This window comes from Gorilla gorilla, chromosome 3 (assembly GCF_029281585.2).
Source record: "Gorilla gorilla gorilla isolate KB3781 chromosome 3, NHGRI_mGorGor1-v2.1_pri, whole genome shotgun sequence".
Classification (NCBI taxonomy): domain Eukaryota; kingdom Metazoa; phylum Chordata; class Mammalia; order Primates; family Hominidae; genus Gorilla; species Gorilla gorilla.
The window spans coordinates 164,402,675-164,429,467 of NC_073227.2; the positions used below are offsets into that span (position 1 = coordinate 164,402,675).

Here is a 26,793-nt window from a genome sequence, read left to right on the forward strand (position 1 = left end):
AAATACATGTAAGATTTTAGATGCGTAGAAAAAACATCTCTACAAAGACAACTTTTAGATGAAAAACAAACTTCTTAACAATGGAAGCCAGAATATGTTGGAATAATAACTTTAAAATGCTAGGAGAGAATTACTGCCAACCTAGAATTTCAAGACTGGAGTTGAAATAAAGACATGTTCTGATAAACAGAAAATGGTGAGCGTTTACGCCCAGAAAACCTTCAGTAAGGGGACTTTTAAACCATATGATTTGTACTTCAGGAACAGAAAACTATAATCCCCCCAAACCGTCTGAGATGCAAAGTATAACTTCTATAACCTATGAACACATCTACAACTAAATAAATCAACACAGAGAATCTTTTTTAAAAGGAAAGAAAGAAGAAAGTCTTTCACCTGGACATGCTTGGAACCCTTTAAGAATTATCCACTTTTGGCCGGGCGCGGTGGCTCACACCTGTAATCCCAGCACTTTGGCACGCCGAGGCGGACGGATCACGAGGTGAGGAGATTGAGACCATCCTGGCTAACACTATGAAACCCCGTCTCCAAAAAAAATACAAAAAAGAAAATTAGCCGGGCCTGGTGGTGGGCGCCTGTAGTCCCAGCTACAAGGGAGGCTGAGGCCGGAGAATGGCGTGAACCCGGGAGGCGGAGCTTGCAGTGAGCCGAGATGGCGACACTGCACTCCAGCCTGGGCGACAGAGCGAGACTCCGTCTCAAAAAAAAAAAAAAAAAAAAAAAAAAAAGAATTATCTGTTTTCTACCTCCATCTTAGGGGATGACCCAGAGAAAAAATCCAATCGGAGAAGTGGGGCGAGGTCCATGGCTTCTGGTTTACTACGCAGTTCTTTTTAACTGGATAGAGTAGATCATTAAAAACCGCAACATATTTGACTTGGGCCTGACCAAAAACCACAGGATGATTCAATGCTGTACCTACTCATTTGGTTTTAGGTTCTGTGGTTTGCTATTCATTGGGTGTTCCTTCCAATAAGGCAGTTTTTTAACAAGAGAGTGACTAATGAGAAGAAAAAGATGGATGAGATTTTTCTTAAGAATGAAATAATGCCAAGAAATGTCTAATTTGCAAGTCTTTACTTAAAGAATCTTTGCGCTTAAAACATTTCATTATAGAGCAAGAGTTTTCAGTTGGGCTGATTTTACCTGCTAGGGGACACTTGGTAATGTCTGGTGACATTTTTGGGGGTCACAGATGGAGGTGGCAGATGCGTCTAGATGCTAGATACTTGCATCTAGTATATAGAGACCAGGGATGCTGCTTAACATTTTACAAAGCACGGGACAGCTCCCACAATAAACAGTTATTCAAAACATTAATGGTGCCAAGGTTGAGAAGAGGAACAAGAATAAATTCTCCTCTGCCCTGGAAGACAGAGGATTTGGCAGTAAACAGATAATTTAAGATATTTAAAACCAACTGCAAGGACAAACCTTTGTAATGCATCTTCAAGATCTTCATGTTTGTTGCGTTTGGCTATATATCCAGAGATAGGCTTATTGCCTGTTCTTTAACTAAGATTTCCTCTTGAAAGCACCAGATATAGCCAGCTCCATATAATGTTAGCAACTCTTGGGTTTAAGCTAGTTTTACGTTTGGGAAGGAAAAAGTGAAGAGGAGAAAAAACAAGCTAGGTGAGGTACTCCTTGAGGCCTTTCTCCTTAGCTAGCTGATCACTGAAAGGATGTGCCTAATTCTTTCTTCCCTTGGTGCACCGGGGCTCTAGTTTTGGTCTTGCAATAATGGGCAAGTATGTGGGAGCTAGGGGGTGTGGTTGAGGCTGGACAGACCAGCTATTGTAGAAAGTGTACTCATGCTTTGCTCTGGGCTTCAAGCTGGGCTTCTTCTGGTATTAGTGACACATTCTCTGTCTACAACCAAAGTGTCCAGCAGACAATAGTGCTAAAGTCTCTTAGATGTGAATGAAAGAGATGAGATGGTAAACAGCCCAGTTGAATAGATCATATGTAATTGCTACGCTAGAAAAATTCACCGAGGGTCTGTCTGTTCATCCCTTGGAAAGAGCTATGCTGCAGAAGGACCATCCAAATGAATAGCGAGGCTCAGTGTCTGGCACGGAGTCAGCTAGGATGGAGGAGTGCTGCTTCCCCAAGTGGGAGGGCTACACCTAACTTTAGCTTCTCATAAGATTCCCTTATGTAATCCAACTTCCCACATGATTTCCAGGTGTGAAAGCTGGCATGCCTGGAAAACTCACTGCATAGCTGGTGCACAACTCAGACTGCTTGACACCTGAGCCTTGACCCCGAGATCCCCACATAAGAACGTATTTTCATGTTTGTGGTTAAAAAAAAGAAAAAGAAAAAATAGGATATAACAGGGTCGGGGCCCTTCCTGGAACTCTAAGCCACTGTATGCAAGGTAGCATCTTGACTCTTGCATATCTCTTGGTGGAACTGAAACTGAGGGCTAAGCTGATTAAGTTTGCCAAACTTAACCTGCCTTGCTTGCTTTTAACAGCTTACTTATGGCTTATAGTAAAACTCCCATTAGCAGCCAAGTATGGTGGCACACACCTGTAGTCCCAGCACCTTGGGAAGCCAAGTCAGGAGAATCACTTGAAGCCAGGAGTTCGAGACCAGCCTGGGCAACATAGAACTTCGTCTCTACAAAAAATTTTAAAAATTAGCCATGCATACAGGTTGGTGCCTGTAGTCCCAGCTACTCCAGAGGCTGAGGTGGAAAGATGGCTTGAGCCCAGGAGTTTGATCCTGCAGTGAGCTGTGATGGAGCCATTGCACTCCAGCCTGGGTGATAGAGTGAAACCCTGTCTCAAAATCCTCCCCCAACCTACCAAGAAACCAACAACAAAAAACTCCCACTAGCAAATCACTTAGCCAAACAATGCATAACTAAACTCCCACTAGCTTCCTTATAGATAACATCTCTGACTGTGGGGCAACTATAATAACGTTGCTTAAAGTTGTTTTTCAGGAACTAGGGGGCAGCTCTTGTCCAGTTTAAGCTGTTGAGACCACTGACCTTTAACTGGGCCTGCTTGAGGGCCCAAAGAGTGATCTTTTGATGTCAGAGGGCCAAAAGCTCCAACCTCAGATTATGCTAACACTGCCATTTTGTGCATATGTGTCCTATGAATTACCATGTAGCTTGATTAGTTTTGCGCAGAAACCCCAATTACCTCACCTTTCCTACTTGCCCATCACCTTTCTCCATGCTTTAGAAGACCCTGCTTTCTATTTCATAAGTACTCCCAAATTTTGATTCATTCTCTTGTATCTTTGTATGGCAGCCTTGTGAAGGAATTTTTTTCTCTTTTGCAAAACCTGTCACCACAGTGATTGTCTTGCTGTGCACAAGCAGAACGAACCTGGCCAGTAACAGAATTACAAGTGTGAACGTTGTAAATCTTCTTATACTCATATCGTGTGCCATTGTGGTATTTGTCCTCACCTACTCCCCATGTATAGGATGAAAGTTCAATTTGGTTATTTAAACATCTCTGGAAGTCATGTTAAGGTAAATGTTTAACAATTACTTATTTTCATAAATAAAATGAACATGAGCTACATACACAGTGCAATGGAAAGCACACTCATGCTTTGTATGTTACTAATAATTCACAAATACTAAACATGACTACAGGTAAGTGAAGGAGGCAACTAGTTTTATGCTGTGTTTTGCTGGGGACCTCAAGGCCCTACTATTAAAGTTTCCATCTGCCAAGGTACTGCCTGCCCCTACTAAATGATTAGTGCACCATCAGTGTTTACTAACAATGTTGTGGGGGTATTATTTAAAAAAAAACAAAACCAAAACATTGTTTGGGAGAGGAAGAAGAGCTGGAGGAATAAATTCTCCCTTGGCTGACATATCAACAAGTAGGAGCACTGATTTTGAGAGACTGAATATACAGGTGGAAAATGGCCATACCATACATAAAAAGAGAACTCTGACCCACAAGCTGCAGCAATTAGTCCAGGAAGCCAAGCCACCACCTCTGTAGCAATCAGCAATCAAATGGTCAAGACTTACTAAATAACTGCCAGCTTCCCTAATTTCTGCTCCCACTTCTAATTTAAGACCAACCACAGAGAGCCAAATATCCCCTCATAACCAATCATATAGGATGCCTGCTTCTACTGAGCCAATCTCCAGATTCCCAGGCCAACAGCTTCCAATCAGGACATACCTGATACCTTTCCTTTTTCCACTATAAAGCTTTCTCATGCTTCTGCCTGCTGGGGCGAGTCTCTGCCACATGAAAGTGATGGTGGCTGACATACTACAGCGAGCTCTAAATAGCCTTTTCTTGTTGTCATTTGGGTGATCTTCATTTGTTTCCGTAATTTTCGTTTTCTACATAGTTGCTAATAAGATGTTAGAGAATATGATCCTGAGGGGATGAGACATGAGACAGCTAAATCTGGCTGTATAGAAGTGGTCAAAAAGAATGGAACCCTGTTTTCGGTGCGAAGATGCCTGAACTCATGGTTGGGGGTCATCTGTGGTTGTGAGATGGGGAGAGAGGAGGAGAAGAGAAACTGAGTAGTATATACAGACTATTTTACAATATTGCCCAGAGGCAATGCTGACTATTAAAAATACGAATCTTTAATTTATAAATTTTTGACCAGCATATATAAACTCTTTTGACACAAGATGTCTCATTTGACTTTCACAAATGTCTCATTTGACTAGCCCCTTCGTGGGGTAGTTAAAATAGATATTTTAATCCCAATTTTGAATAAAGCGTTATCCCTGATTGAGGAGACCAGCTCAGAGGAGTAGGGCACCTGCACAGAGTCAGCAAAGGGGGTTCGCAGCAGGGCATGGGTGATGAGGGGCCCAGGCATCCAGCATCTTAACTCTGCTTTGCTCACCATCTGTGGTACTCCCTGCATTACCACAGTCCTGTTCTCATCAACTTATTCCTATGAACAGGACCCCACAGAGCCTCATACCTTGACGTGTGGAGCAAATGATGATTAGTTCCTGGCTTGCATCTCCAGATCGTCTTACTGGAATCAAAAGTTCCCCAATGTCCTCTTCTATTTTGTATTCTGCCTCTGGAATATAAACTGTTGATTCTAGAAAAGACAGCAGAAGACTTTTCACCAAGATTTAGATTTGATCGGTGATATTTAAACACACCTGAGCAGAAATGTACAAAGTCTTTGACTCTTATATTTTCCAACATGATTAACTGTATTAAATATAGTGAGAATGGGAAACATTATTTATTATTGAGTGGAGCTGGAGAGGCAGTGGAATTGGGTTTAGGAGACCTGTTTTGAAAGGTTAAAAAGGACAGCCAGCATTAAAAAGGAAAACAAAAATCTTGCAGCAATTTCATGTCTTTTTTTTCTTCTGAGATCAAATTTTAAGTCTTCTAAATGGAGATCACATATTTATGTACTTGCTTTACTTTTACTGTTTATTTTTTAATATTTTAACAATCAAGTAATCTAATTCATTAATGAAGAAAACTGTTTTCATGCTTCATTCAACAAACTGCTTATTTAACATTTATTGAGCAGACACTGTGCTGGTCATTTAATATGCTGAGAAAAATAAGCTACAGGTCCTTCCCTCCATTTTAAAGATCATATTACTGCTGAAATTTACTGAGTTGTGTATATGTGCACACACGTTTGTGTGTGTATGTGTGTGTGTGCATACACCTAGACATAATCAAAACATTCATTGAAATATCAATATGAATACTGGTCATGTCTTGTTGATGGGATTATGTGTACTACTTTGGTGGGGAGAGATTTTAGATGTTTTCTAAGGCTTTTTATTAAGCATGCACTGTGCAATTAAAATATAGGTGTTTGTTTACAAAGTTTTAGAGGAGATTGTTCCAACTCATAGTGTGAAGTGGAGAACTGCAGTAACTATCTATGAAACCACATTTAATTTCCTCAGTTCTTTTCTTTATGTTACATATACATCTAGATTCTTCCTCTTAGTGATGCAAGCAAAAAGGGAAAAGATTGTAGGCAACGACCTTTTTTTTTTTTTTTGAGGCAGGGTCTTGCTCTGTCACCCAGGCTGGAGGAGTGCAATTTCGTGATCTCAGCTCACTGAAACCTTTGTCTCCCAGGTTCAAGCAATTCTCGTGCCTCAGCCTCCTGAGTAGCTGGGATTACAGGCATGCGCTACCAGGCCTGGTTAAATTTTGTGTTTTTAGTTGAGATGGGGTTTCGCCACGTTGGCCAGGCTGGTCTCGAACTCCTGGACTTAAGTGATCTGCCTGCCTCAGCCTCCTAAAGTGCTGGGATTACAGGAATGAGCCAATGCACCCGGCTGGCAATCATCTTTTTTTTTTTTTTCCATTTTGGAACTATTACTAAATGATAATTCGGAATTCAATGTTAAATTATCTAGCTATTGTATATTAATTTTTTTCTTCTTTACTTTCCCGCCTACATTAGCTTCAGCAGATATAAGTATCAACCTCCAGGAAGACACTGGCCCTGAGTCACAGGGAGAAAAGACCAGTGATAGTTTTCTTTCCTCCATTTTACCTGTATGGTAGTCTACTATCTTGACACCTTTCAATTCAAAACGTTGGCATCATGGAAGAAGCTAAAAGTAAATTAAAATTATCAATGTCGTATGAAAAAATTGATACAATAGGACTAAGTTATTCAGTCATGCCCTCTATTTTTTCCAATCTGGAAAGCCTGTTTCTATCTGCCTTCTAATAAAAATCCCATTTACTTTTCAAGATTCAGCTCAAACCCTACCTCTTCCATGAGCCTTCATTACTTGGGACCATGATGATCTATGTTCTTCTCCTTGAACTGTTAGTGTTTCTCCCATGTGTCTTACATTTACTTCATAACTGATTCATGTATCAAAGTGTTGTTCTCAACAAAACTGGTCTGATACCTTGTTCATTAGGTGGTGGGGGCAGTGTTTTCTACTTCTTTTGTATCTGCCAAAGTGCAGAGCATATGAACACTACTTCTCAAATTATGTTTTAAGAAAACTGGAACTTAGAGATTTTAAAAGATATTCCTTGGAGATGATGAAAAGAAAATCCACAGTCCAGTTTGGAAAAATTAAACAAAATTAAATGGGTTTCTTTATAGGAGAGTTTCTCAGAATCTTTAATATGCTAACATGAATTATGATGCCTCAAAAGAGGGATGAAATTTGAAATAGTTCCTAGACTTGTTTGACCATGGAAAGCTTTCCATCCCCTGTAGATGTCTATTACACTAACATTCTCTTACGTAGTTCAGAGCACACTAATGCAGGGGATTCTTCATCAAGTCTTGTGGAACTTAAGGCCTGCTCCCTAGTTGTAAGCTATGCACTTCCAGGTGCTACATGACCTCTTTTAACTACTGTGTGTAATCAATGTGCTTAACTGAAATTCAAAGATGAATACTAATCCCCCTCCACCATTTAGGGAATATTCTTCTACTTCCAAAAAAAGGGGCAGCAAGCAGCATGATTACTGCTTAGATATTTTTTTTTCCTTTAAATTTATCTGGGGAGATACTTGCTGAAAGAATGAATACATAAAACGAACCAATGAATTCAAGGATATTATGTATAATAATAACAGAACTTCAGGGAAAACATGTTAAAACAAATCAGTTGGCTGATATCCAGGAGCCACATAGGAGAATGGATATCTAAGTCCCCATTTGATCTGGCTGTGAAAAGATGGTGGCCCTGAAATGAGCCCTGAGGATTAGCCATCTGGGAGCAGAGCTGCTTCGTACCTATGGCGTGCAGAAAGCCTGCAGTAAGGACTTGTATGTATATTACAGGAATGCTGATACAGATCCTCTCTATTTTAATCCTCCTGTATTGTCTTTCAAAAATCCTGAGAGCAAATGAAAAATTATTGTCTATAAAGTAATTTACTTCACTTTAAATCCTAAATGGATATGAACGCATTTAGTGGCTTACAGATCCTGAGGGAAGTATGAATGCTGGAAATGGAGCCAAGAACCTGTACTGGTTAATAAAGCAAATCAATCAGTGTCACATACCATCTCCAGGGTCTACAATTTCAACTGTTGCCATTTCTGGAAACTCCAGTACAGCCATGAGAGGTTCAGACAGAATGATCTGGAAGGTCTCTGAAGTCTCATATTCATTGTCAGGTATAATTCTCACCCTCCATGTGGCTGTAGTCTGTCCAGGATTGAACTGGATCTGTTTATTGGTCTTCCATTTGAAATCTTTGTCTTTTTTTGCAGTTTCATCTTTGGTACCAATGCCTGAATAAAAATCAGAAAACTGTAAATACAAAGCCAAGTGACTGAAGGCATAGTCTCCTTTCAAAGTGGTTTCTATTGTTAACAAAAGTAGATAACATAGAAATTGTTTCTTTTAATGCTCCCAAAAAACACTTATAAATGATCTTTCTTGGCTAAGAGAGTGTAAGTAAGCAGAATTGAATAGAATTGAGAAGAAAACATGGAAGGGGGATTGACAGAAAGAAGAGAACAGAGAACAGCCTTATTTAACTTATTTATTCTAGCACATGTTTATTGAGATCCTTTGATGTGCCAAACTCTGCCAGATGCTGGGGATTCAGAGATGAATAAGAAATTGTCCCAGCCCCCAGAAAGTTCATAGTCTCAAGAGAAAGATACTAGAATATGAGCTCTATGGCGGTAGAGATCTTTGACCGTTGTGTTCACTGATGAATTCCTGGGAATTAGGACAGTGCATGGCAGGTAGTAGGTATTCAATACAAATTTTTGAGTGAACATTTTGTATCTGATAATTTCAATTTCTGCAGCCTTTGGAAGAATGACCCTGAAGGTTGTTTCCTCTTGCCGATTCTTACTCATGGTGGCTTGTTTCCATATATGTTTAGTGATTTTTTGATTGTAAGAGAACTCTTAGTAATTTTTCAGGCAATTAGTGCAATGTTGGTGAAAATGGAGAGAGGCAAGAGATTTGAGCTCTATTAGGAAATAGTAATTAGTAACTTACTGAAGATACGAAACAACAACAACAACAACAAAATAGTGTTAAAATACCCAATGTGAGATACAATGGTGAAAAGTGCTACCCCATCAAGACTAAATAGACCTTCCTCTCAACCCAAAGTGTTCAAGCAGCATTCTAATATTGTTTGGTCTTGATTTTAACATACCAAGAAAACAATACCCATGCCTCACCACTTAAGTCCCATTATAAGGGTTAGTTACATTCTGCAGTTGTGTGGATGTGTGAAATCAAATATGGTAACCTGACACCAGCTATGGTGAAAACTTGATATAAAATAAGATTAATAGCCCCCCCATGCAATTCCCTGGCCTCATACTCAAATAATCTGAAACTTGTAAAAGATACCCAAAGCTATAGAGCCTGAAAATAATTTCAAAGGTAGGATAGCTAGTGTTGCCTTTGCAAATCTGCTGAAGAAAGCCTGCATTAATATTAGTTTGGTGACTGAGATTGAATGTCCAGTATTTAGGAAGAGCCTCCTTTGGCCACATGTTGGAAGTGGAGAACATAAAAAAGAGTGAATGGTGTCCTCAGCCAAAGCTTAGGTAGAGCTAAGTGGCGCTGCTATAGGAATGAAGCAGGCACATGGTGATTTACTTAACGTTTGATGAACATTGTCTCTGTGTGAGGTGCTGAGGATGTCACACAGAATTAGGCACAGCCACCACTACCCTCAAGAGGTTTTCAATTTTGGGGGAGGCAAACAGATAAACAGGTGATTTTAATTGTGTTTGATGAGTGCCACAGAATGGTATTTATCACTTCTTGAGCATCGGCGGTATGCCAAGAACTGTGCTAGATTGATTTATAATCATTATTACGAATTCCCCTCAAACATATCGTGAGGTGGATAATTTACTTACACATAAGGAAACTGAACTCTTTTGAAAGTCACAAAAAAGAGTAAGTGACAGAGCAGGAAGTCGAACTCCACCATTTTGTTTCTTTTTTCTTCTGGATCCTGTGGTTCGGCTATTAGCCTGGGGTGGAGTTGGGGTATCAGGAGGACTTTCTGGAGTGTCTGAGTGAGATGCTTTAGAGGTTCCCGTCTGTGATGTTGAGTAGTATTGTGATTTTAAAGAGTACTTACGGAACAGAAGGGCTGGCTGTAGTTTACTTAACAACAAATATTGGTGACTACCATATGCCCCATGCTGTTCTTGAGGTTGGACATAACCCAAGATGTAGTTCCTGACCTTATAAAGCTGAAATCTACTTGGGAAGACAAATAGACACAGGATCCATGACAATTATGGTAAGTGCTGTGAAGAACCATACAGCAGTGCATGGAGATAGAGTATGGCAGGGGTGCTGGTTTGGACAGGGTGGCCAGAAGGATTTCCAAAGGGTTCAGTTAGGGCAAACATTCAAATGGTTCTGAGCAGATGAACTTTTTTTTCTTGGGTCAGGATACCAATATCCTTCCTGACATTTTAACCCAAACTCACAAGAAAGCCTTGAGATAAAGAATTGTGGAAGTAGGGCCTGACAAGAGGAGGGAGGCATATTTCAGCTGACATTCCTGGCAGCGAGTTCCACCATGTGTTGATGTAGTAACCTGGAATGTAGGCCGAGGCTGAGGGCCACCCAGAAGTCAGGGTGCTCTTTGGCTGACCCCTTCTCCTAGGAGAACAGTCCTATTTTAGGAGCTCTGGGCCTGGAGCGGAGACTAGGGAAAGCTTCCCTTTTCTTGATTGCTTGTTTTCTCTCCAGCTCATTTCTTCCCTGGCTTCTCTCCAACAGTTTTGATATACTGCCTCGGCTCTGAGTGGGGTCCTGCATGTCGAGGAAACTCAATGCTTATTTGTAAAATGAAGACAATATAACCCTATCTGTCTTCTTAATAGATTATGTAAATAAAGGCAAAATGATTTCTGAAAGTTCTGGCAGCTAAAGATGTTATGAAAATGCAATGCCTTATTAGAACAACTACTGTTAATTGTTAATGATGATAATCAGATATAGTATACAGGCATTATGTATGTGTTTACTCCAGAAAACATATTTCTGTACTAGGTCCTTGTAGAACATAAAGAAATTTGACACCGTACATGTCCTCAAGGAATTTATAACCTACTAGCAAGGTTAAAACAATTATACATAATCAAAAGAAATATATAGAACTAAACACAGTAATGGATCATGTACTCATAAATAATTTTTCAAAAGAAATAGCTAAAAATATATGCTTAAAACAACTTTGAAGGAAATTGAGTGACTTGAAGATTGTGGGATGGCTATGAAGTGTCTTAATTTTCCTGGAGACTGGTGAGTTATGAAAGAGAGAAAGATGTAACTTGCTAGAAAGAGGAAAACAGGGGAAAGATGATAAAAATTGATACATATCTAAGCCCCATAACTCACATGGAGCAAAAACCACGGCACATTTTCACAGACACTTTTTTAGAGATTTCTCCAAACCAGTTGTTTATTCTCTTTCAGTATACTTTCTTGTAATTATTTTTAGTCCCAGATTTCATGTTTCCATGACCTTTTACTAACAACCAATCCAAAGTTACTTACTGATAAATGATGTTTCTCCAAGGTATCCTCTGCGCGTAAGGGTCACTTCTAAGAATGTGGAATCTTCATCCACAATGTAGTACTCTTTCTCCAAACAAATCCAAGCCCAGTTTAGATGGAAAGGCTGATTTGTTAGTTTATTTCCTCCTGCAATTGATAGGGGCAAAGGAAAAGTCAGCTGGAGTATTAGATGGCAATATTCAATGATCAATGTGTGCATTTTACTTCTGAAACCAAGGGTTTCAAAACATACTCGTTTTATTTTATTTTATTTTTTTGGTAGAGAGAGGAAATGTTGTTTGCTTTTCTAGAGGATGTCATGAGTGGCATCTTAAACCCTATTCCTCCTGCTTAATCTGGAGGGAGCCAGGTGCCTCCTATTCCCAAAGGGTCTTGTGCATCATGGTTCCAAAGAGCCAGAGCTTGGTAGTTTTAAATTCAGGTCATACTCAACACCGCTATCCTTTCCTCCCTGCCTGTCGTCTTCACTTCCACTCTCTCTGCCTCCTCCATTTTTTCTCTGCCCTTACTTACTCCTTTATATTATTTGAGCATCCATTTGATCTCATATTAGTCTGGAAGTTCCTTGAAGGCAATACCAACATTATATTTACCTATTTTATCACTTTCAGGACATAGTATGATGTATTGAACTTATACACTCTAATGCTTAAAAACTACCCATGAAGAGGACAATAGACAAGGGATATAAGGGCTCTATCTTATTTCCTCTTGTCCACACCGAGTCACTGGCCTCTTTCTGAAAGATCAACCCAGCCCCTTATTGTGGCTGTGTAATGTTTGTGTATTGGTAGCAAGAGAAGGTCTCCCTAATCTGGGGAGTGGTTGCTACAAATAATCACCTGTGAAAAGATGTTGAAGTAGAAGTCTTTATGACTGAGTTTCAACTGATGGGCCAATATGATAGATATCAGATACCAAAGTGACTGTGTATGAACTTTACCAAATACAGCTTTACTAACCAGTTCCACAGTTACTGGACCCCTTAATGAGATCAAGCATATCAAAATGGGGCAGTGTGTGGACTAGAAAGAAGAATTTGTGAAGAGAGTACTTTAGAAAAAGCTGATGCTGTGGTGGAAATCCCTATTATCACCAAAAAGGGTATGGGTATGAGATGGGGCTACAGCCTTGACTTCCAGCCTACAGGGCTTCAGTGAACCTCCTGGAGAGCTTGACATCTCCTTCTATAGTTGGAGTCCATGTGACTTACTCATTTCCAAGAAAGATTGGCAGGGTAAAGGAGTGAGTGGAGAGCGCTGCATTGGGAAGCAGTCGAGTAGCTTTGAAGAGCAGGACAAAGAAAGCAGGTATATGGACTAGAGGTGGGTCATCTGTCCAGTAGGGCCAGTTAAGGAGGCAACAGGGTTTCCACAGAAAGGAAGCTGGGAGCCGACCGCCAGATTCCCATGGGTTGCACAGGCGGTAAGAGACAAGGAGGCTCCAAAGATAGGAATCTTCAAGGAACCCATGAAAACACCACATAAGGAAGGGGTCCCCTTTAAAGAGCTGCCACCCAGGGACCTCCAACAGCAGATGGCAGTGATACTTTCTATACCAGACTGTGCTCTGCCTACCTTATCTCCTCTCTTTCTAGAGTCAACCTTGGAAGAGCAATACCTTGCTAGTAAGTAAAGGGAACCATGAGCATGGAAAGAGGGAAGCTGGCCTCAGCCCTCCTTCGCACTGCAGGTTCTGATCTATAGTTGCGAAGAAGGATCAGTAGAAAACAAGCACTGAGATTTAATCCTACTTGGGCTTAAAGGAACTCACTGATGTGTAACTGCAAGATAAATGCATATGTTGATTTTCGTGTTTACTCTCCATAGTTTTCTCTCTCTTTAAAAAATAACATTATTGATACTATTGTGGATATTCTGATAAATACAGAAAAATACAAGACAAAAGCGCTCAAAATCCTACTGCTATTTTTTAAAAACCATATTGTTTACAGTTTGAAAACACTTTAATTATTCATGTATGTAGTCCTTTAGATTTTGAAATCCCATGTCATGACAATAGTTTATATTTACTTTTTTTGTGTCTTTTTCATAGTTCTTTTATATACTGTCACGTTTTATTCTACAAACCCATTACAGAGTATGGCAAATATTAATCTCAATTTATAACTGGACAGTTTCAGGAGGATGAGGCAATTTGACCAGGTCCCCACAGGTGAGTGGTGAGGCCAGTTTTGCAGTCTGCTAGTCCAGTGCTCTGTCTTTCACTCTGAGCTGCCATTCCTGTGGGTTAGGGATCAATGCAACACAAACGCTTCAAAAGCAAAGTAGGAAAAATCTATTGAAGATCAGACCCTCTGAATAAACACATGCACAGTGAGAAGGGTTTAACAATTAGAGACAGATACATCTCCAGATTCCAAACAGCTAATTTGTAGTCTTGTGATGAAGAGCATAGACTCCTGAGTCACATGGACCCAGGTTCTGGGCCTGCCACTTATGAGCCATTTGATCATGAACAAATTATGGATCTTCAGTTTCTTCATCTGTAAATGTGATAATAGCATTATGTGCTCAATAGGATTGTTGTGAGAATCAAAGAAAATAATGCTACCAAATGACCGGCACAAATTAGGTGCTCAATAAATGTGGGTTCTTATCATCATGGTTTTAAAACAGCATAGGATTAATTTACACTAGGCTATATTGCTGCTTTTGACTTTGCTTTCGCTACTGACTGGTTAATACATCTTTTAAAAAGTGGCTAGTTTCATAGGAACAGCCTGTGTTAGAACTTTGAACTCCTCTTTTATTTTAACATTTTTCTTTTTAAAGCACTTTCTTGTCACATTTCATATTCCTTTGCAATCTGCCTATATTTTGCCTGCCCCCGTACCAAACAACACTATTGTTACTATTTTGTTGAAATTTTAGTATGCCTTGAGCAAGATAAGAAAATATAAAAGCATCATCCTCTTCAAGCATGAGCTCCTTAGTAACTGTAACCTGACATCACCGGCTAATCAATGCTTTCTGTGACTACACGCTTGCTGTTAGGCACCATATCAATTCACTTTCTAGAGAAATGAGAAAGACAAACATGGTCTGGGATAAATAAGAAATATTCTGTGTTTCAAAACATTTAAAGGGAACCTACTTTAAACCAAGTATGTTAGGAGAAAGAGGCTGGTAGGAATTGTTTCTAGTTCTAGATGAATCCAAGAAGGTGGAGTCCATCTACAGATGTTTTAAAGCTCTATTTATTAATATTCCTTAATAAAATTAACCTTAGAAATGGAGAAGCAAATAGCTAAGTAACAACTCAGTGGAGTTTTGGCCTAAAGATACCAGTGGCTAAAATGCAGTAAGTACATGTATTGGCCAGAAAAAAGACTGTCCATCAGAAGTCAAAATAATTAATGGTGATGATAGAGCAGAAGAGAGTTTTCATTAAAGTATTTTCTCTTTCCCTTCTCTATGAAGCAACACAAATCAGAGATAAATGGCTCCCTGGTGTATTGGTCATATCCTACAAATTGATTCCAAATACCAACTTCTTGTTATCTGCTAAAAAGGTTCTTTTATTCCAATTAAATGTGAATTTGTGCCAAAGACAATATTATTTGATTCTGGGGCTGGCTTAGTTCCTAATGCTTAAATCTTGAAGGAGCTACCATTGCAATTTCCAGTTTACTACAGGAATAAACATCCAGAAAAGTTGTGTTATTATAATGCTGTATTTATTTATTTATTTGTTTGTTTATACAGAGTCTTGCTCTGTCACCTAGGCTGGAGTGCGGTAGCACCGTCTCAGCTCACTGTAACCTCCACCTCCCAGGTTCAAGTGATTCTCCTGCCTCAGCCTCCTGAGTAACTGAGATTACAGGCAAACATTACAATGACCGGCTAATTCTAAATAGTAGAGATAATATCTATACATTTTTATTTCCCTAGTGTGGGCATTGACCTTCAGGATTCTCTAATCCAACTAGAAAATAAGACGTGTATATGAAACTGTTAAATTACAACACAAGGGCAATATGATTGTGGATAGAAATGAATGTAGCAAAACAAGTAGAAAGGAAGACTTCCTGGGACGACTGGGCTGGGAGAGATGGGTAGAATTCTCTTTGCAGAGAAGGAGGGGCCATTTTAATATGGAGGGAGAAGAAGGTAGACTTAGGGGAAGCAGACTGAAGGAAACTTACAAGGGCATGATACATTCTTAAAAATTTGTAATGGTATTCTTTAGTAAAATGTACTGTTTCTAAGGCATGACCAGACTACTTCAGAATGGATTCAGGAAGATTTCTGATTGTCAAAATACTTACGTGCATTTACCACAAAAAGAGTAATTCTGATAACCTAAAAACATTTCAGGCACCCTTTCAGTTTCTTTGGCTTGACAATTATAATAAAAAATGTGTTAATGCACTCCAGAATTCTCTTGTAGATCTAAGTAATAGTCTAGGTTTCTGAAGGATGATTGATGAAAAGTTACAATTAATTAATTAAGCCATCCATTCAGTTATTCCACCAATATTTATTGAATACCTGTTATATGCTATTGACTCTTCTAAGTGTTGAGGATAGAACAGTGAAATCAAAAAAATCCTTGTTCTTGTGTAGCTTACTTTCCAGTGGGCCAATAAGCAAATAATGTATAATATAGTTGATGGTGAAAGTGCTATGCAAAAATCAGGATAGTTGGATAAAGCATAACTGGGAGAATCAGAAAGTAATAGTTTATATAGAGTGGTTAGAAAAGGCTTTACTAAAGGGGTGATATTTGATAAGAGATTGGGGGAAAGAATATTTCAGGCAGGGGGAAAACAAGCACAAAAATAAATATGTCCATATTTTAAAACTGATCAATATTCTGTCATGATCAAAGCCTACTTGGTCTCCATTCCCTTCGGGTGCCCTTTTTATTCCTATCAATCAGTACCTATCAATCAGTACTTAAGAAGGTGGACTGGCTTTTTCAGGCCAGTAGTATTCATTAGGGCCATTTAGTTAACATGATTTTGTTTTGTAACTATTCTGCAGCTTTTGAACTTCCTGTCCATATTTGGAGGATTTGGGATTTGATGAGTCCCTCACCTATAGCAGGAATGTCCAATCTTTTGGCTTCCCTGGGCCACATTGGAGGAAGAAGAATTATCTTAGGTAATACCTAAAATACAATACATAACAATAGTTGATGAGCTAAAAAAAATCCAAAAACCTCATAATGTTTTGAGAAAGTTTACGAATTTGTGTTGAACCACATTCAAAGCCATCCTGGGCTGCATGTAGCCCGCAGGCCATGGGTTGGACAAGCTTGACCTACAGGAAGGAATTAGAAAATATCATTTTGCAGCCTCTCTTACAGCTAGGGCATAAGCTTGTCACTTAGGCTTTGCCAATGTAGCTTGAGACTTTGATTTAAAAGTGTACAATGTGAGGAGGCTGCAGGTCAACTGCATAGAGTCCATATTTTGGTGAGGGTTGCAGTGGAGGCACTTGGTTTCCATGGGCATTGGTAGCAGAGATCTAGTGTCCAGTGACAACTGTACCTAGTGGCAGTGGTCATCCACAGAGTGCTGTTGGCATTCTTTCTAGCTGCATGTCCTGTCATTCTGTCTCTCTGGCATCCTAGACATACTACTAAAGCTTATTACTATGCCATAATATATTTCTTTATTTAAATAGCAATGATATTTAATAGGACTTAAATAGCAATGGTAGGTTTGCAACTAGGAAAATTCTCTTGTAGATCTAACTATATTCTAGGTTTCTGAAGGATGATTTATGAAATATTACAATTAACTAAGCCATCCATTCAATTATTGCATAAATATTTATTGATCACTTGGTATATGCTGTTCCCTCTTCTAAATGTTGAGGATAGAACAATGAAAACAACAAAATCCCACAGCAATGAACTTGTTTTTGTCTTGTTGGGTTTGTAAAGGAATAAGAAGACATTGAATAGTGAAGGTGAAAATGATTAGCATAACGCCTGGCATGCAGTAGGCACTCAAGACACTGGGTACATTAAGGCTATATTAATATCGATGCAATGCACACATTTTAATGGACATATAGGAGAAAATAAGTACAAATTGGTGTTTTGGAATGCATAAATCAATTACAGAGAACTGATTATTTGCTCATTTACATAATATATAATTACTTTGAAGTCAAACCATACATCAGGCACAATCCTAAGCGTTGTAGATAAAAAGACATGTCAGGTATGGGCTCTTCAGAGAGGATATTGAAAGGCTTCATGAAATAATAAGAGCTTAAGCATTAAAACAGTGACAGTGGAAAGGGAAAAGATGGGTTAAAGAAAAATGAAGGAAGAACCATCAGGCTGTAGGAGATGACTAGCTCTGAGAGTTATGGGGACTGTAAAAAAATGACTCACAGAGCCCAAACAGGGAAGCTGGAGGAGTTGTGTAGGTATAGTAGTATAGCAGTATAGATATAGCAATAGCTGATTTAGAGAAGCCAGGAAGGAAGATAGCTTGGGAGTTTGATTTTAATTTGGCTTTGATGTGATAATAAGAAGCCCAAGTACAAAAAGCTCATCAGATATTTGGATATATAGGACAAAGGTTTGGGGACAGCCAAAGGCAAGACATGTAAATTCAGGAGTAATTATTATGCAGGAAGTTTCTGAGAGAGAGGTTTAAAGTCGGGTTTCTGGAAGTTTAACAATAGAGAGCTAAATATATATTGTACAATCTTTGTATTTTGTTAGGCATTACTCTCAAATGATCTAGGCAATTGTGGAGTTGGATAAGAAGATTTATAGCTAGTGGGACCCCAGTGGCTTATCTGACATAAGATACCCCGGGGGCTCTGAGTTAGCTGAATCAGCCATCACCCTTTTCCACCCTCTCTCAGACCTGCTACTGGGGTATTGATGGACAGCTGGCCACTCCTGGACTTTGAAGCTCCAAGCCAGAAGCAAGGTGGAGGAAAGGGCTTTGTCTTCATGACACATCCTGCCTCCTCATGTGTGGCTCCGACTGAGAGTCCCCTTCTGGCTGTGCATAATCACTTGCTGGAAAAAGGGTGTGAGGGGAAGGAAATGAAATATTAGAAAGGGAGAAGCTGGGCTGGGCCAGGGAAACTCTGCTAAGACAGAGGCTCCTTGTGTGAGGGTCAGTTACAGGCTCCCTGACTTCTGAAGTCAGGGAATTGTGAGGGGGTGTGGGATTCTGAAGTCAGGGAAGTGAGGGGGAGTGGGATGAGGGGATGTCACTGTGGTCCTTCCAAATGGAGGCCAGAGAGATCATTGCCTAGACCTTAGCTATGCCTCCACAGGCTTCAGCTGGGAGAACTCAACTTCCTCCCTCAGACCTAGCAGCAGGCAGTCAGCCAGATGATGCATTAACAATTGTATTCTGTGTGTGAGAGGTGGTTTAATGTGTAATAAATAAGAGTGCAGATTCTGGACTGTATGAAAACCCAATTTATGTAAGTCAGGGACTTTGTGTAGCTGACACTATGTACTTCAATGAGGGAGACACTGTAGAAAAAGAGAACCAAGGACTAAACACTGGGGACAGTTGCATTTGGAAACCAGTGAAGAAAAAGAAATCAGTTACAGAATAGATAATAAGAAATATTTGAATTAGTTTTATCACAATGTGGAAGTCTGGTATAAAATGATCACCTAGAAGTAAAAAAGAATAGCTTGAAGCATAAGTATAATTTTCACATCAAAGCATGACACTTTGTTATTGCTATATTAAGCTGTTGTAGCTACGTATCTAGTTATACTCTAGTGCATGATTTTCCATCTCAGTACTACTGACATTATGGGCTGGATAATTCCTTTGTGATGGTAGCCCTGTGCATTGCAGAATGCTCAGCAACCTCCCTGGCCTTTACCTCCTAGATACCAACAGCATTCCCTCCCTGCTCCTCCTCATCCTCAATTGTGACAATCAAAACTATCCTCAGACATTGCCAAATGTCCCCTGGGGGGAAATCACTACTGATTGAGAACTACTGGTGTAGGTGAAATGAAATAATTTTACTGAATCTGATACAAATCTTCATATATCTCACATGACTGTGTTTTAGAAGAATGATAAAACATTTTAGATTTGAATTTGGCGTAGATAATCAAACACTCTCTATTGAATTCAGAAGGTAGCCTTAGCATTGCCTAAATTAATCCAAAGAAAATCATAATATAAAACTGTTTTCCATATGAGAAAATTAGAGTTTATAAGTCATGAAGAAGAGCTATTTAGTGGGGTTTGATTTACCATCACACTTTTTTCAGACGGTATTTTGAAGTGGAAGCATCAGGTTGTCAGGTTCAGTTGGCAAGACCTGACACTCTGTTCACTCACACAGTAGCTCTCTGGCCTTAGGCAACTTCTCATCTGCTCCCTCATCTATAAAGTGGGGGTAAAGAGGTGCAAAGAAACATTGTGTGTGAGAAACCTCAGAAGTAGGGGAGTGCAGGACAAATATCATCTTTATAACTTAAGCTTTTATTATTAAATTCCTTTCTTCACATCATAAAACAGTAGAAAACATTGTTTTTTTTTTTTTAAAAAAAAACTACATAGAATAAAATTGATGGCCTAATGTTCTAAAGAAAAAAAAAAGAAAGGAAAACATATAACCTCATACTGGGAAATGAGAGTAAAGAGGGACCAACATGCACCAGATGCCCATTACGAGGCAAATATTGGGCTGGGCACTGTGCAGCCTGTCCAAAAAAAAAAAAAAAAAAAAAAAGACATGGAGAGATGGTCAAGCTGAAGGAGACAGGAGTCAGTAGAAAGGCTCTGATAGGACCAGCCAGGACAAGAAAATGGTTTGAGTTCACAGTAAAGTGAAGAAAAATAGAAATCTGAGGAATAGGAATGGCTTAGAAAGTGACTATTAAAGTAATAATAGAGAAAAACATCCAACTGCAGAATTTTTAACTTATCAAAATGTGAAGAGCATAATGGCATTTATGTTTTCACAATTATTTCCCATTAGGTTAAAAAATATGGGAAAAAGACATCAAGTATTTTACCTAAATACTATATTTAGGAAGATTTAATTTTGATATAACTTAATTACTAATTCAAATTTCTAATATAATCTCCTCTTTTAAAAGTGCAATAATTTTAAAAATAAACACAAAAATAAAAACAAAATAAAAAGATTATATACCACTAAAGAAATTTTGAAAATGCATTTAATAAATGCTGACTCTCAAATAGGTAAAGTCATTTACCAAATGATAAAGTGGCAGCCATTGTCAAATGTTAAATGTTTATGACTTAAACTTGGAAAAAATTTTAGTTGACTAGGATATTCTATCTTAAGTGCTTAATAACTTAAAGAAAAATTAATATTATATATACTTATGTTTTCTAATACTTCATAACGTTGTCAAATAGCTTCATTGTCATAAGCATTTAGCTTCTACAGCTCACACCGTAATGTAGTTTTAAAGTGTATTTGAATTCCATAAGCACCCATTCATCATGCATTTGGAAACAATACCTTTACTTAGCAATTGTCACATAGTGTCAGTTAGTATCATTGTCATTTGGAAAATGCTTCACAGTGAGAAATGTGTTGCTTTGACTTGTGACTTCACATGCACAGCTCCAGTTACATGTCTACAGATGATAAATATAATGGTCTTTTTTCCCAATAGAGCTATAAATTTAAGGAAAAGAAAGTAACTTGGAATAGAAGAATTGGCAGATTAGGTAACAGAAAAAGCCAAACTGCATGTCAGCTAGGTCTCCATTTTCTTTCTCTATCTCCCATGTTCCTGGAGCTGTTGGTAGCAATTTCAAAAATGTGTCTTGTTGGTTGAAATTTGCCATATTCCCTTCCCAAATAAGGGTATTATTCCACTTGATTGTCCAGTTCCATTTCTCAGGCTTTTGCTTAATTCACTTCTATTTATTCAACTGTTCCCCGGGTCTCCCTGATTGTGCCCTCTTAGTGCTTCAGGGTGCCACCACCCACATCCTGGAGCTTGGAGGGACAGGTGGCCCTCTTTTTGGAGGCTGCAACATTACAGGCTCATATCCATTCTCTTCTTGAGGAACAATAGGCTATTTTGTGCAACCATACAAAATAACCCATAGGTTTTTCAGAAAAGAGCGAAAAAACCAAAAGAACAGCAAAGAGATGAGATTTATGTGGTCCTTTTCCTAGTTGTATTCTCCTAAGCCACAGAGATGCCACTCACAGACAATGCTCTTAAATCCACATCTGCAATCTTTGGACATGTGGGGCAGGTGGTGGAGGGAGAGGTCTTTGTGCTCACGTGGTTGGTGGGTGGGGAGAGCAGAAGGTGGCAGGTGTCAAGGCTGCTAGCTCTAATTCTGTTCACTGAGAGGTGTTTGGTATATTCTTTTTGGAGATGTACCCAAATTGTCTTGATGATATATTTGGATCTCCGTTTTGGAGAATAAAAACCAAACATGTCATGCTATGTATAACAATACAAGTTTTCATGCCCTTTTTCTCCTTCTTAAAATAGTGTTCTTCAATATAAGAACAGTGGAAACAGTGTGAAATAATAAAGACCACAAGATTTTCTTAGATTCTTTTGCATGCCTCAATAGGGACACCACATTCTGCTCTTGACACAAAATAAAATTACCCAAAGAAGTCTCAAAGCAAGACATTAGAGAGTTTTTAAAAACGATTGTATTAGCAGAAGCTTTCAATTAGTAGCAAAGTGGAAATACACTGCATGCCCACATGGGCCATCTCTTTTTGGGAGTTGAGGCTCCACATGGCTTAACTGGAAGGCAGAAAACATTGTACCTTCTCAGGGGCATACAAGATTTAAGGAGGAGGTTGAAACAAACTCTTTATTCCAGAGAAAACAATATAATATAATGTAATATGATATAGTTAATATAGCAACTTATTTAGAGATAAAAAGAATCATGCTCATTTTCAGATATGATCTTGAGTCCAGAGCAAGTGACTGTGAACTTTCATGTACTGAACTAGAGGGTCCTCTTCTCCTTTTGAATCTCACTCTATTTTCTTGTCCTTTCCCATTGGCAGTAAAGACTATGCTCCCTATGCTCTAGGGCCAGGGACACCAGAGTTTGCTGTGTCCTTACCAATCTAGCAATTAAACATACTGTCCAGAACATAGTCTTGATTTATCATTATTGAGAAGACACAGACACAGAGTATTGTGACTCTGCATAGTAGACTAAATAGGTCTCTGAGGCAGCAAAAGGAAATGTGGCCATCAGCATCACAGAGAGCTCATGACTGCCCAGGTGAGTGCCACACCCAAGTACATCATCTGCCCTTAGTATCACTTATTTCATAGTCGATCTTGTGATTGCTGTGTGAAATAATTTACATTTGCTTCCAAAATATTAATTTGGTAGTATCTTAAATTTTTTCTTCTGGTGATTCTTCCTTTTTGTGCTATATAAGGATACTTCTGTGTTGTTATAAGGATCAAATATGAAGATAGATGTGGAAGTTTTAGAAAACAGAATTTTCCTAAACCTAAGTTTGCAGAGTTTTCAGTAAGAAGAGAACAGTTCTTCACCCGCAGAAATCATACAAGGATAGTATTTGGGAGGGAATCAGCAGGGTGATTCCTTCTATTAGATTGATCCGGAGGAAATTGTTATTTTCTTCGGGTCAAAAATGGGTGAATGTTCAGAAATTTCAAATAGTTCAACTTGACATATGGGCGGTGTCAGCATGTCGTGGGAACAGAACTGGACTGAGTGAGGAGATCTGGGCTGCAGTCTTGGCAACACCGCTAACTAAAGGTGTGGCCCTGGGTGAATCGCTTACTTCGCAGGGCATCGTTTCCCCATCCCTCAGATGAGGGAGTGGAATTAGGACCTTTCTGAGTTCCTTTTCTGGTTTAACATTCTGTGATTCTTTCTGCCCCCCTTAGCATGTGGCACCATTACAGCAATCCAGAAAACAGATTAACTTATTATGTCTCATTTTGGACAAACAATAATATCACTCAGCAAAAGTTGTTGTAACTTGATATATTAAGTGAGCTGTGTGAGGAGGGTGAATTCCCTAGAAGGCATACAAACTGTCTGGGAACAGAAGTGCACTGGCAAATCTAGAGGTGTAATCTTAACATTGACTGCATATTATCACCAAGTCTTTTCATATCCATTATCTCATGCGCAAATCCAATCCGTACAACAACTTTCAAGAGTGGGAACAGTCATACTTGACATTTGACAAATGGAGTACCTGCAGTTTAGTAACTGTGCCTTTCTTGAGGTCACAGTGCTAGTAAAAAAAAAATGTAAAAATAGGCAAAGCTCTCTACAGTCTGGATCCTTTCTACTTCTCCATCGTCTCCTACCTCTCTTACTGACTTTGGAGCATGCAGGCCAGCGATACCAAGTTCTCATGCTGTTTCACAGCTCTGAAAACTCTTATTCATCCTTGAAGGCCCTGTTTGAATGTTGCTTCTTAATGAAGCTTCCGTGGGTAATGGTTTATCTCTGCTACCCTTGCACATACTTCCTTTTTGCACCTCTCAGGGTACTGCAGTTAATTGTCTACATGTCAGTCTCTTTCCAGATTTGGAGCTGATTGCTCCAAATTACTCCAAGTGTCTTTTCACTTTGGAGTCCCTAGCACACAAGCACAGTTCCTGGCAATTAACAGGGGCTTAATCAATACTGTTGAATGACAATGCTTTCTGGAGAAAAAAAATGACCTAAATGTAGACTCAAAGAAGAATAGAATGAGCACTGCTAATAATTCAAGCTATGTATAGTTTGTAAATGTATTACTTTAGTTATCTTGTTACATAACTACGTAGATAATGGGTTAAAAATTTCTGGTAACTAGCCTGACCAACATGGAGAAACCCCGTCTCTACTAAAAATACAAAATTAGCTGGGCGTGGTGGCACATGCCTGTAATCCCAGCTACTCGGGAGGTTGAGGCAGGAGAATCACTTGAACCCAGGAGGTGGAGGTTGTGGTGAGCTGAGATTGTGCCATTGCACTCCAGCCTGGGCAACAAGAGTAAAACTTCATCTCAAAAAAAAAAAATTTTAGTAATATAGTATAAAGCCATTTTTTTTTCTAGTTAGCAACAGAGCCAGTACCTATAGTCAGGCTTTTAGATTCTTAGCTTAGAGCTTCTATAAAATACTGTATATACAGCCAGGCTGTGAACCAATCTTTAAGTATGAGGGTCTTATTCTAGAGCAATCTTTAAAAAAATGATAAAAATGACTTACATGTCCATAGTATATATTGTTTAACTTTTTATTCAAAATCTAGCATTCTCATGTTCTATAAATTGATCATGTTACATTGGTCATATAGAGTTGTACTTGATTGGCATTAAAATTAGATAGTATAATAAATAAAAACAAATATTTCCTGAAAGCCATAATGCACTGTACATCTTAGAAACACCTGGTCCCAATCAAACCAAGCCCCTTTTCTTCCTTATACACATAGGAGACAGCCCAAGGGTGCCTGTGCTAATGTCAGTGAAATAGGAGGTGTAAAAGCCAGAAACACTTATTTTTCTAAGAATACAAAGATAAATGTCATATCCCTACACAGCTTATGTAAACAGTCTACTCAAAGTTGAAATAAGATGACTCCAACAGCAATTTGATTCATAGATGTAAGGAAAAGGGAAGCCACCTGAAGGTCTACATGAAAAAAAGGAGATAAAAAAGAAGCCTTGTAGAGGCATAAAAATAAAGTTCTACTGACCACAGCCCAGGTTTTAGAACCAAGTGTATTCACTAACAATTGTGAGTTTGGCTGAACCTTGGATCTATCTAACAAATCCTTAAGTGAATGGGGGATGGATGACCTCTGGTTGAGACTTCTTTTTGAGGTTTTGTAAAACAATAATTAGGGAGAAAAGGTTGGAAGTTAAGTAAACCACAGCAGAGCTCTGTAATCATAATATCCATTGTTAGTCCACACATTGCAAAAATAGCCAAACCAGAGATGTAACAGATGTCATTAGGCAAGTTCTTGGCCAACACTTATCAGGCTAAGAATACAAGCTGAGCTTTTCTTTTCAGGGGAAGCATTCCATTTGCCAGAAATTCCTTCCTGCCAGACCACAAATCAATAATTGTTAGATAAATAAAAAGCTTCCACTTAAATTACACACTCTTGGGTAAAATATTCCTTTTTCTAGAAATAAAAATGCCCTTTATATAGCATAAGCTATAAATGATCCCAAAGGGTTCCACTAAAGCAATAAACTGTCAAATTCATAAATCTTATATACCCTTAAGGAAAATAGAACTGGGTCTGTTAGGCATCATTTTGAATGATGCTGTATAGAGAGGAAAAATTTTAAAGATGGCAGAATAATCATAGATGAATCATGTTCAGTGGCAGACTAAACTTGGATACTGCCTGCAGTCATGTTAAACAGAAATTCAGTTCAAAAACCATTTATAATACCTAGAAAGAAGCTTACCCCAAAAGGTGAAGGACCTCTATGCTGAAAACTATAAAACATTGTTGAAGAAATTGAAGAAGACACAAATAAATGGAAAGATATCCTGTGTTTCTGGATTCTAAGTATTAGTATTGTTAAAATGGCCATACTACCCGAAGCAATCTAGATTTAATACAATCCCTGTCAAAATTCCAATGACATTCTTCACAGAAGAGATAGCAATAATATAATTTATATAGTGAGTAGCCAAATAATCCTGAGCTTAAATAACAAATTTGGAGGCACCACACTACCTGACCTCAAAATATACTACAAAGATATAGTAACAAAAACAGCATAGTACTGGCATAAGAACAGACACACAGACCAATTAAACGGGAACCTAACAGCAAAAAAACACAAACAAACAAAATAATCCAGAAAACAATGGGCAAAAGACCTTAATAAACATTTCTCAAAAGAAGTATACAAATGGCCAACAGGTATATGAAAAAGTGTTTAATATCACTAATTATCAGGGAAATGCAAATCAAAATCACAATGGGATACCACCTCACTCCAGTTAGAATGGCTATTATCAAAAAGACAAAAGTCAACAAGTGTTGGTGAGGATACAGAGAAAAAGGAACACTTACTGCTGGTAGGAATATAAAGTAGTACAGTAATGATGGGAAACAGTATTTGGAAGTTCCTCAGAAAATTAAAAATAGAACTACCAAAGGATCCGGTAATCCCACTGCTGGGTATATATCCAAAGGAAATAAAATCAATATGCTGAAGAGGTATCTGCACTCCAGTATTTATTGCAACACTATTTACAATGGCCAAGATATTGGATCAGTGTACGTGTCCAACAAC

The 26,793-nt window shown here is 38.7% G+C and overlaps 1 protein-coding gene across 1 annotated transcript in view; it reads right to left on the reverse strand.

Moving 5' to 3' along the window:
- FREM3 (FRAS1 related extracellular matrix 3) overlaps positions 1-26,793 on the reverse strand; it is a 123,120-nt gene that overhangs the window by 39,436 nt on the left and 56,891 nt on the right. The window contains exons 3-5 of the mRNA XM_004040430.5: positions 11,516-11,662; positions 8,020-8,250; positions 4,966-5,091 (exon numbers count right to left, since the gene is read on the reverse strand). Of these exons, the coding sequence (XP_004040478.5) occupies positions 4,966-5,091; positions 8,020-8,250; positions 11,516-11,662 (504 nt within the window). The remainder of the gene's footprint in view (positions 1-4,965; positions 5,092-8,019; positions 8,251-11,515; positions 11,663-26,793) is intronic.